The 12,595-nt window shown below is 43.2% G+C and overlaps 1 protein-coding gene across 3 annotated transcripts in view; it reads left to right on the top strand.

Moving 5' to 3' along the window:
• ddx11 (DEAD/H (Asp-Glu-Ala-Asp/His) box helicase 11) overlaps nucleotides 1-12,595 on the top strand; it is a 115,157-nt gene that overhangs the window by 89,289 nt on the left and 13,273 nt on the right. For all 3 annotated transcript variants that reach the window (XM_060923267.1, XM_060923268.1, XM_060923266.1), the window contains 6 exons: nucleotides 1,748-1,786; nucleotides 2,125-2,251; nucleotides 10,169-10,297; nucleotides 11,060-11,172; nucleotides 11,259-11,331; nucleotides 11,412-11,515. In XM_060923267.1, coding sequence (XP_060779250.1) covers nucleotides 1,748-1,786; nucleotides 2,125-2,251; nucleotides 10,169-10,297; nucleotides 11,060-11,172; nucleotides 11,259-11,331; nucleotides 11,412-11,515 — 585 coding nt within the window. The remainder of the gene's footprint in view (nucleotides 1-1,747; nucleotides 1,787-2,124; nucleotides 2,252-10,168; nucleotides 10,298-11,059; nucleotides 11,173-11,258; nucleotides 11,332-11,411; nucleotides 11,516-12,595) is intronic.

Genomic DNA, 12,595 nt, shown 5'->3' with positions numbered 1-12,595 from the left:
CCAGCTACAAGGCAAATTGCAGGTTTATAAGAACGCAGTGGTTCTAATGCATTCTAATAATCTAAGCCTGATAATACACCGATTTAAAGAGGTGCCAAGATTGACGCTGGAGACTCCTTCCATAAGTGGTTTGTAACACTTCGGGAGGTTTTCCGCCACTGGAAAGTCTTCAGGACAGCAGTTTGCGCTTTCCACTTCCTCAGTAACGTTAGAATCAGCAAATTAATTAATTTATTTTTATATATCTTAAAAAGAGTGAGGTCAGAGAGTGAGCTTAGTGAAGGAACTGTTTATATTTGCCATAATGTAAGTGATAACAGGAACAAACTTTTATTTTAAAGACGTTCCACTACAAATGTGTGTATAAAATTAATTTCTATCCACATTCACTGGATATGAGCAATCGTGCGCTCTGATTGGCTACCCTACTGCTAGGCTATCAGCTCATATACAGGTAGTCATCGACTTACGACCTATGCAACTTACAACCGATCGACTTTACGACTGGCAAGTGTTTCCCAGCTGAGCTAGCTGAGCGTCCGACAGTTTCCACCCCAGCTCCAGGCACACGCGCAGTCTCTCGCGCACTCCGTCATACAGTTTCCGCCCCAGCTCCTGGTTTATGAAACGAGCAAATCCTCCCGCCAGCCCGAGCGCTTCAACAGCTGATGACGTAGACGACCCCCAGCCAAGCACCAGTGATGCCAGCGGTCACTAAATTTTGTATTTTGCTATGTTTTACATTTGTATTTTGGTATGTTTCAAACTAAAATGTTTTCTATTTTTCACACCTGTATTTCGTATTTTTTGTTTTGCACATAAACGAATTGTACTGTACGCAGTGTAGTACGCAGTGTTCGACTTAAACCAAATAATGAGCCAAGCTAATGAAATAAGAATGTTGATAAAATAAGACTTTAAGATGATTACAATATCATTACACATCACAATATACTTGCGTTCATTTAACATGGCCAACTTATGACCAGATCGGTTTACGACCGGTCAGTCGTAACCAAACGCAGTCGTAAGTCGACGACCACCTGTACTGTGAGTAGAGAAAAACAAAATGGCGGTGCATGTTGTTTAACCAACTAAGGATGAAATAAACCCCCCCCCAGAATTATTATTGTATTTTTCACAAATTGCTACCGTCGCGTCACCAGTTTGTTCAAATTCTAATCGGAAATGATTGTCAGACATTTTGTATAAAGTTTTTTTTTTTTTTTTTTTTTTTTTTTAAATTTATCGCATTTGCAAACAATAAAAATGCTCGGTTTCTCAAAAGCCAGCGAATGTGGATAGAATAAAACGGTTATTCCACTCAATATCGTCGTACATGGCTTATAGACAACTCGGTACTACACACCTTGTCAGCTATCAGCTCATGTACGACTTGATTTCATGGAATAACTGTTAATTATGCTCTTTTTTATTTATTATTATTATAGTTGCCAAAGTATTGTGGTCATGAAGGAATAAAACACTTCAGAACATGCTGTACGAGAACAATAATCAACTTTTTGGGTGTTTTTAACTCCGCTTCGTGTCAGGCTACATCGCACCACCCTGTCGTTGATGATTTTCCTATAACAGCACCCCCCCAAGGGATTTATTCCTTACTTTATCTTATTATCCAAAACAGTAATTAGTGGGAACTTTTTAAAATGTACAGCAGGCCTTGTTCTAAATGTGCTTTAAGACTAAAAATAATTGCTTACCGACTTAAAATCTGTTTCTAATGAAGGTGCAGAGATATTTTGAGAAGAGTCTGATCAGCAGGAAGGTGAGCAGAGCAACATTCCCAAACTCATCTCTATCCTCTGTGCTCATTTGTATGCAGGATGTGCGAGCGTGAATTATTAATAGGTCTCACTGTAAAACGAAGATGTTTAACAAGACCTTTATTGTTAACAGCGGTACATGGTTACGTAATGATGAATTTCATCAGTAAATAAAAACGAATCGCCAACTGGTCTTCCATTGTAAGGCTGATTTTCCTGGTAAAATTCGCCAGGTTTCAAGGGGTTTCTGTTTATTGTGCATCCACTCGAGATGCTGGAGGTTTAAACGTGGACAATGCGTGCAAACGCACTGATGTTTGTGTTGTGGTGTTTTGTGTAGTTGTTTGGCTTCTCTGAGAAGTATGAAGGGAGCGGTGTAAGTGTGCACACGAGCTCTGTAAATAAGGAGAATCGTAGAACTGAAGGACTCGGACGCTTCTTGCAGAGCCTTCAGAGCAACGCTACAGGTAACCGAGCACATCAGTCATGTGGATTTAATTAATATTTGTGCAGAATGATAAATGGCAGTTAACCTAGATTCCTCATACAGCTTAAAACATGCCCGGAGTTCTTTTAGTGGCAGTCGGTTTGTCCTGGAGCCTAATTCTCATCAAGCAAATACTGTCTGGTCCAGATCTCCGCCCCAAATAATAAAAAAAAAAACAAAAAACTGAACACTTTTTTTTTTTTTTTTTAAATACGAATAATTAATAATAATGCATAAATGGATACCATCATTCATTTGGAAATATAAATTTTTTTTAGCATTATTTATAGATTACATATTATTATTATTATTGTTATTATTATTAGCTCATCTGGCTGACAGGTGATGAGTCTATGCCATCGTGTGTCGTCCGTCCGTCCAGCGTCATCGTCCACATTTCACGAAAATCGCTTCTTCTCTCTCAATTCTTCACCAATTTTCCTTCTTTTTGGCAGGAAGGTATGTCTGCCTAGGCTGCATGTAGCTTCTACCCAAATTTGCATAATTGCAATTAATGAATGAATGAACCCTTTATTATCACTAGTCAAAGTACCAGCGAAATTGACCATCAACCTGTCCTCACATACATACAAGGGGGAGTAACAGGACAGGAAGACATGGATGAAAAGAAAAAAAATACAGAGTAACATGAGCAGAGGGGAGGAGAAAAAAAAGCAACCCCCACACTATGCTCCTGTGGGGAGTACAGTGTGGGAACATTTAAAAAAAAAAAAAAACCTCAGCACATAAGCACAAAATAACACAAGTACACTTTACAGCAGGGGTGTCCAAACTGATCCATAAAGGGCCGTGTGGCTGCAGGTTTTCATTCCAGCCATGCAGCAGCACACCTGACTTGGCTCATTCAATCAACTGAACTGTCTTCACATAGTCAAATACTTGCAGCCACACCCACCCTTGATTAAAGGGTGGGTGTGTCAGTTGATTGAATAAGCCAAATCAGGGTGCTGCTGCATGGCTGGAATGAAAACCTGCAGCCACACGGCCCTTTATGGATCAGTTTGGACACCCCTGCTTTACAGCATGAAAACTCAGGACTTAAGGGGGGAGGGGGGCGATCAGGGGTGGGGGAGGGGAGGAGGTAGAGGTAACCCAGCGCAAGCAAGCAGCCGTCCGCTCCTGCAGCCATGATGGCGCTGGTCACACACCCGCTTGTCACACTGGGTTGTGAAGTAGCGACCGCAGGAAGAGGGGGGAGGAATACGAGAGAGTCTAACAGCAGTGACCATCGGGGGGAATTGTTACCCAGCAACGGCCTTGGCCAAGGCCAGTGCTGTCTAAGGGAGCTGAAAGCAGATAAGATTGGGCTTGTTTGGGTCGAGCAGACGCATTCCTTTACACGACTACTCTGATTGTCCATACTGGCCTCTTGAATCCATTTTCCTCTGCAAAGCCGAAAGCTTCTCCATGATGATATCCATGTTGCAGTTCAAGTTCTGAATAGCCACAGTCTGAGTGCCGACAGCTCTGCCCACCACTTCAATCATGTCGGGCAGCTTTATAGGGCTTTGAACAGCTGTCACCGTTTTCTGATTTCCTCGATAAACCAGGGCAATGCCAGCAAAAGTCCTGTAGTCATGGTTCCGAATAGGTAGATGCCTTCAGTGTCCTCCACAGAAAGAACCGCCAGGCACACGACCCGCCACCGCTTCCACGCATCCATCGTGTAGTCAGCTGCGAACGTTCCGGCAGGACAGGCTGGTTCCCCCGAACCCAGGCTTCTCGTCGAGAAGATTGTGTCAATTGCGTGAAGAGACCAGTTTATCAATTCCATGGTTTTTAGTTTGGAGAGCAGTGCGGAGAGTGTCTCTCAAAAGTATAGACACTAGACAGACGAGACAGCAGAAGCAGGAAAGATGAGATAAGATAAGTGAAGGGAGAGACAGAGAATGCGACCGCCTTCCGCAAGAGCACGGAGAAGAAGCTATGAAGATAATAATGAAGATATGGCGTAATTAAGCCCTAACGAGCAGTTTCCACACACATCGCTTCTTTTCCGTCAATTCTTCACCGATTTGGATTCTTTCTGGCATGAAGGTAGGGGTACCTAGGGTGCATCTAACTTCTACCCAGATTTGCATAATTGCAATTATTATTTTTGAGTTAAGAAAGAAAGAAACCTTTATTTGGTCACATGCACACTTCAAGTACAGTGAAATTCATCCTCTGCATTTAACCCATCTGAAGCAGTAGTGGACTAATTAAGCCTTAATGAGCAGTTCAACAAAAATCGCTGCTTCTCGGTCAATTCCTCACGGTTTTGGATTCTTTCTGGTAAATAGGTCGGTATTCCTAGTGTGTGTGTATAGCTTCTATATATAGCTTGCACCATTTATTGGGCAAGGTGGCCCACTTTAGATCGTTCCTTTTGAACTAGACGGGGCCGGAGTGAGCTACACCATCATTGGTGGTTTCATTACTTTATTATTATCCTCTGTTACTATCCAATCACTTGCATTTGTGTAAATAATTTGGCTGAAGGAAGCTGATCAGACCAGGGGTGAGCGACGTGGCTGGAGACATTAGCTCAGAAAGAACAGATATTTTCTCTCCGTGCTTCCACGGAAGGCAGTCGTATTTTCTGCTCTCCCTCCTTTTTTTCCCTGTTTGTGCTTCTGTGTCTTGTCTTGTCTGCTGTACTTTTTGAAGAGACTCTTCCTGCATTACTTTCTAAACTAAAAAAAAGCATGGAATTGATAAACTGATCTCCTAACGAAATTGACACGGTTTTGGGTTCGGGGAACCCGTCTGTCCTGCCGGAACGTTTGCGGCTGGTTACATGATGGACGCGTGGGAGCGGTGGCGGGTCGTGTGCCTGGTGATTCTTTCTGTGGAGGACATTGAAGATATCTACCTATTCGGAACCATGATTACAGGACTTTTGCTGATTAGATTAGGCATTGCCCTGGTATATTGAGGAAATCAGACAACGGTGACAGCTGTTCAAAGCCCCACAAAGCTGCCCGATATGATTGGAGTGGTGGGCAAAGCTGTTGGCACTCAGACTGTGGACATTCAGAACTTTAACCACAAAATAAATGGTTATCTCGGAGCAGCTTTCAGCTTTGCAAGGAATACGTTTTTCGGAGATCAATTTGAATAGAATGGACGGAATGGACAGATATGGACGAGCGGTGTGGACGTGCAAAGACTGCATCTGGAAAGACCAAACAATTCATATCTTATCGACATTCGGCGCCCTGAGACAGCACCGGCCTTGGTTCAGGCCGTTGCTGAGGCAACATTTCACCCTGAAGGTCACTGCCGGGAGACACTCTCGCCCTCGCATTCCTTCTCTAACTCTCCGCGGTCGCCATTTTTACCCCCAGTGTGACAAGCGGGTGTGTGACCAGCGCCTTCATGGCTGCAGGAGCGGACGGCTGCTTGCTTGCACTGGATTACCTCCCCCCCCCCCCCTCCCCCCTGATTTCCCCCCCCTCAAGTCCCGTGTTTGAAGTGTACTTGTGTTGTTGTGTGCTTATGTGCAAAGGTTTTTTAAATGTTCCCACACTACTCCTGACAGGAGCATAGTGGGGGGGCTGTTCTTTTTTCCTTATCTCTCCTCATGTGTTTCCTTTTTATCTTTATCCGTCTTCCTGTCCTGTCTACAATATGTCAATTGTATGTTGTATACGTACGGACAGGTTGACGGTAGAGCCCTGCACTCCCGTGGGACCCGCTGCAAAGCAGTGCGGTGCGGGACAAATTTTGAAAGCTCATTGCGGGCGGGAGAGGTGATAAGCTGCAGTCCTGCTAACTAAAAACGTGTTTAAAATAAAATGTATAAATTTATGTCTATCATATATAATTTGTGCTGGATATTTTATTTGGCATTTAATAAAGACATTTTAAGATGCCTAAATTTGCGGATGTGGTTGTGGCAGCGGGGGCGTGGCCAAGCAGCAGTTTGTGAATGGAGGGCGGGGTCGGGGAAGGTAAGTGGCTAGGTCATTACACCTGATGTCAATTTGTGTGTTTGTTGCAGGGATGGAGTATAAAGGGAGGGGGAGAGGAGTGAAGAGGGATTCGCTCCCCGACCACAACACGTGTGTGTGTGTGTGTGTGTGTGTGAGTGAAAGAAAGAAAGAAAGCTGAAAAGCTCAATAAAGTCAGTGGTGTGCATCCCAGGTTTCAGCACCACTGTAGTAATCCCTGATGTGGGTGGAGCACAGAAGCACGGCAGGCGAGAGTTCGTGTTCACACCCACTCACTTTATTGAGCTTTTCAGCTTTCTTTCTTTCACTCGCGCGCACACACACACGTGTTGTGGTCGGGGAGCGAATCCCTCTTCACTCCTCTCCCCCTCCCTTTATACTCCATCCCTGCAAAACACACACACACACACACACACACACACACACAAATTGACATCAGGTGTAATGACCTAGCCACTTGCCTTCCCCGACCCCGCCCTCCATTCACAGACTGCTGCTTGGCCACGTCCCCGCTGCCACAGTGGTCTAATCTCGCGTATGTTTCCGATTCCTTTCCGCTCTTCCGTGTTTGAGATCTCCGATCATGGCAGAAGAGCAGAGCTCCTCTAGTGAAGCTCACAATGGGTATCTCTGTAAAGCCTCAGCTGCGCATGCCGCCTGGCATCGCGTACCCTCGCTACGTGCGCTAGGTGAAGGATCGGTCAGTGGAGAGCTCAGCTAAGCTCAGCATGTTTAATTCCCCAAGCCAATGACGAGAACTTTCGTGAGAAATAACGCGAACATCTGCATCATGCGGGATTTGCGGGCAGGACAAAATATGGCAGGCGCGGGCGGAAGCGGGACTGAAAATCATAATTCTTTGCGGGCGGGAGCGGGACTGAAAATTCTGTCCCGCGCAGACCTCTAGTTGACGGCTAATTTCGCTGGTATATGTGACTAGTGACAAGAAAGGGCATCATCATCAACAGCTAAAGCAGATCAGACCTACGTTTTATAGGTTCTACCGAGGGTATAGCATAATTATCTGTTGATTCAAGGGTCATCAACTGGACGGAAGTCCAGATGCAGTATTTCAAGGGGACCAAACAAAAAAAACCACCCAAAAAACTAAAAATAATGTAGCAGACCTGATAACCGTATGGAAAAATTCTGGCTCTGCACCAGATCGGCTTCTGTAGCAGCTCCGCTGTTGCTTCTCATCTGCTCACTTGCATTTGTGTAAAGGATTTAGCTGAAGGAAGCTGGTTGGACTGGGGCGCGTGACACGGCTAGAGACTTTAGCTCAGAAAGAAGCGCTTTCATAGAGTTTTCATTTTAGTTGCACACTCTGGTGTGATTTAGTCAGCATGTAACGATTGATTTGGTTCACAATATTGGGTTCGCGATTCAATTTCCCAACAATATCTTTGAAAGATGAAAATTAATTAAGAATTTTATGATTTTTTTTTTAAGTTGCATTTATTTTCCTATTCCTTATCAACTTGAATATTCCTTTTGTTAAACCTTTTTTTCTTAACAATATTGAAAAATCTTAAACTTTTATGAACATTTGTACTACCTCCATTTTCTTTCTCTTTCAACAGTCTATAAAGAGCTCCGATTTCTTGTTAAACTTATTTGTACTCAGTCGCACAGCGGCTCTTTCCCATTTTACAGCCTGTGTGTTTCCGCGACATTAGAGTCGATACTTCCAGCCACAGTGATATCGCGTGCATTCCCACTATCATATGCTATTGTACCATCTGCTGCCTAAGTAATGCAGTTACAGCAAGGAAAAACTAACGAATGATCCAGCCTGATGATTATCACGATTCATCAATTTGAACCATCATAAATTTGTATTGTGATTTATCGTCACATGATATATTATTACATCCTTGGCGATTAGCGATCTGAGGACACGGCTTGTTTAAAGATGACTGGACCGACAGAGTGATTTTAGATGAAGCACCATTGCTATAGGAATTATAATTACGACTGCTGTTTTTCAGTCTGATCTCTACCATTTTATTATTATTTTTGGCTATTGATATGAATGAGGTCACTTAGAGACACATGCACAGAGTGACAGAAAGCATAATCTGTATACTGATTGATACAGCTTGTTTGTTTATTTTAAAAACTGGATAAACATAATTTGCAGTGGGGCAAAAAAGTATTTAGTCAGCCACCAATTGTGCAAGTTCTCCCACTTAAAAAGATGAGAGAGGCCTGTACTTTTCATCATAGGTACACTTCAACTATGAGAGACAGAATGGAGGGAAAGAATCCAGGAAATCACATTGTAGGGTTTTTAATGAATTAATTGGTAAATTCCTCGGTAAAATAAGTATTTGGTCACCTACAAACAAGCAAGATTTCTGGCTCTCACAGACCTGTAACAACTTCAAGAGGCTCCTCTGTCCTCCACTCGTTACCTGTATTAATGGCACCTGTTTGAACTCATTATCAGTATAAAAGACACCTGTCCACAACCTCAAACAGTCACACTCCAAACTCCACTATGGCCAAGACCAAAGAGCTGTCAAAGGACACCAGAAACAAAATTGTAGACCTGCACCAGGCTGGGAAGACTGAATCTGCAATAGGTAAGCAGCTTGGTGTGAAGAAATCAACTGTGGGAGCAATTATTAGAAAATGGAAGACATACAAGACCACTGATAATCTCCCTCGATCTGGGGCTCCACGCAAGATCTCACCCCGTGGGGTCAAAACGATCACAAGAACGGTGAGCAAAAATCCCAGAACCACACGGGGGGACCTAGTGAATGACCTGCAGAGAGCTGGGACCAAAGTAGCAAAGGCTACCATCAGTAACACACTACGCCGCCAGGGACTCAAATCCTGCAGTGCCAGACGTGTCCCCCTGCTTAAGCCAGTACATGTCCAGGCCCGTCTGAAGTTTGCTAGAGAGCATTTGGATGATCCAGAAGAGGATTGGGAGAATGTCATATGGTCAGATGAAACCAAAATAGAACTTTTTGGTAAAAACTCAACTTGTCGTGTTTGGAGGAGAAAGAATGCTGAGTTGCATCCAAAGAACACCATACCTACTGTGAAGCATGGGGGTGGAAACATCGTGCTTTGGGGCTGTTTTTCTGCAAAGGGATCAGGACGACTGATCCGTGTAAAGGAAAGAATGAATGGGGCCATGTATCGTGAGATTTTGAGTGAAAACCTCCTTCCATCAGCAAGGGCATTGAAGATGAAACGTGGCTAGGTCTTTCAGCATGACAATGATCCCAAACACACCACCCGGGCAACGAAGGAGTGGCTTCGTAAGAAGCATTTCAAGGTCCTGGAGTGGCCTAGCCAGTCTCCAGATCTCAACCCCATAGAAAATCTTTGGAGGGAGTTGAAAGTCCGTGTTGCCCAGCGACAGCCCCAAAACATCACTGCTCTAGAGGAGATCTGCATGGAGGAATGGGCCAAAATACCAGCAACAGTGTGTGAAAACCTTGTGAAGACTTACAGAAAACGTTTGACCTCTGTCATTGCCAACAAAGGGTATATAACAAAGTATCGAGATGAACTTTTGTTATTGACCAAATACTTATTTTCCACCATAATTTGCAAATAAACTCTTTTAAAAATCAGACAATGTGATTTTCTGGATTTTTTTTTTCCTCATTTTGTGTCTCATAGTTGAAGTGTACCTATGATGAAAATTACAGGCCTCTCTCATCTTTTTAAGTGGGAGAACTTGCACAATTGGTGACTGACTAAATACTTTTTTGCCCCACTGTAATTGAGGTAGTATAATGTGCTGGAGGATGGGTTGAAGCTGGTGGGGGGGCTCGTTGGTGGTCCCATGCTGTTAGCTGATCCCAATTTCATAGGATCACCATTCAAGATTTCTTCCTGACATTTCTGGCAAGTTTTTCTAGCCAGCCCATTCTTCAGTGTCTACATGCTAATTTTTTTTTTTTTGTGTGTTATAGCTCCTGTTGAGCATCAGGGTTCAGTAGAAGACAAACCGATTATGGCGTCTCCTATGATGCTTGTGGAAAGCTTCCTTTTGGCTCTCACCAGCGCTAACAAAGATGGAAGAGTGGTGATGGAAAAACAAGGCAAGCTGTCGAATTCTTCATTCTGATTGGTCAGAAGGTCTCGATTTAATGATCGAGAACAGCAGCTTTGACCGTCGTTCCAGCTGCAAGGCTCATATCACGGGTGTAAACGTTAACAAGCTCATTCTGATATGTTATTTCTACAGTGACAGAGACTTGAATAGCAGGTTCTCAGAACAGATTTTAAAACGTTAATGCAATTTTACATTTGAACTTTTTTTATTTCTTTGAAACAGCCTTGAATGAAATGCGCTTTAAATGTTAACCGAACCGTGATTTTTAAAATAATTTTACATGTCGCTTTCGGCAGTGACCTTTTTTTATATATAAAGTCAAAATTACATTAATTAGTCTTTCACAAATTTCATCCAGCAGGCGGTTAGTAGTTCTGACGTGTTTAATTTAATTTAAAAAAAGCAGCAGCTTCTCAAGTGAAGGACTGTAATGTCAGGATTTAACTTTTGTACACGTTATATTTGTCTGCGAACTAATCAAACATGCTAATGGCTATGACTAATCTCTTGTAATTAGCCATGTTGACATGACACGAACAGACTCTGAGCTGTTTCTCGGGCATCCTTGTTGCCATGGCAACAGCCAGCAAGGTGAAATAAAGGAGGACATTTAACATGCTGAACTCCTCCTTTTTATTTTTACAATAAGCAGCTCCTGGAGTGATGGACAAGGAGAGAAGGAAGATGTGTGTGTGTTTGCATACATTGTACTTATATACATTTACCATAAATCTTTGTCTCTATGCAGCATGTCTGGCTCAGAGTAGTGTAAAGTTTCTCATGCTGAATGCAGCAGTGCATTTTGCACAGGTTGTCCAAGAATGCAGGGCCGTCGTAATTGCTGGGGGAACCATGCAGCCTGTAAGTTCATACAACACGCACCGAGAGCAAAGCCTGCTAACTTAAAAGTGCTAAACTAAATGCCTTACGACATTTTCATGGCCTAGGTCTCAGACTTTAAGGAGCAGCTTCTCCTGTCAGCTGGAGTTCCTAACGAGCGCATTGCAGAGTTTTCATGTGGTGAGTGTGTGTGTGTGGGGTTGTTTTCGCTTTCATTATAACCACAGGAGGATTCACGTCTGTAAAATTCTGCACCTCAGGTCATGTCATCCCTCCGGAGAATATTCTACCCATAATCCTCTGCGCTGGCCCGTCTGGACAGGAACTGGAGTTTACCTTCCAGACCAGAGACATGCCACAGATGGTATCTCGCACACAAACACGCACACCTCTGTGAATCCAAACCTCATGCACGGGTGAGCCACTGAATGGGGAGGAAAAACCCCAAACAAGCAAACAAAAGATCAAAACATAAGTGCTGTCAAGCGATTAAAATATTTAATCGCGATTAATGTCGCGACAGTCATAGTTAACTCACGACTAATCGCAATTTAATCGCACATTTTTATCACATAAAAAACCATTGCAATTCTCTTATCAGCATAAAAAAGTGAATGGGCTTGCTTTGTACTAATGTTTTTTTTTTTTATTGCAAAGCATAACACGTCTTGACACAGCCACTGCAACGTGAAACCTAAGCCGAGCACCGGCGCAGGGCTAGCAAGAGAACCATGAGTGAAATGATCTACTGTTTGAGTTAGTCTACAACTCTAATCAGAGAGATACGTAGGTTACACAGTGACGGTAGGCTTGACATGCTTGATTATAATATAAAGTACACGATTATATTAAGTTTAAGTTGTTCGTTGATAAATATTGCATTGAATCTGATCTTTACTGTTTCAGCTCACTTAACACATTTTGTACTTTTACACTTTCTGCCTGTTGATGCGTCGCGCTGTCCAATCAGAGGCGGCCAGATTTGCATATTACAGGAAGGATTTCTGGGATAGCATTGAGTTTACAGTTCAGAGGGATCTGGCTTCTTTAGACGCTGTCTTCTTAAAACTGAATAAATATTTAAAAAGAGCCAAATGAGCCAGTCTTTTGAACGGCTCTTTTCAAAGAACGGATCACAAAGATGCGGATCCCATCAAAGAGCCATGAATCCCATCTCTACTAGCGCGCCCTGCCCACGCTGGTTCTTTGGGGGGAGGGCAGAGGACTCTGGCTGTGCGGGGTGTGGCATTACAGTCTAGCTGCTATCGGTTTTCTAAGCAAAGTCTCTGTTCCAAGTTCCTGGCAGTTTCAAAAGCTTACGAAAAACCTACATCATGTCACAGTGTGTTAATCTCGCAATAAAAAAATTATCGCCATTAAAATTGAGTCAAGTTAACGCGTTAATAACGCAACATTTTTGACAGCACTAAAACATATAATTATA

The sequence above is a fragment of the Neoarius graeffei genome, chromosome 6 (assembly GCF_027579695.1).
Source record: "Neoarius graeffei isolate fNeoGra1 chromosome 6, fNeoGra1.pri, whole genome shotgun sequence".
Lineage (NCBI taxonomy): Eukaryota > Metazoa > Chordata > Actinopteri > Siluriformes > Ariidae > Neoarius > Neoarius graeffei.
The sequence above is the reverse complement of the archived record's forward strand: the minus strand, read 5'-3'. Positions and strand labels throughout refer to the sequence as shown.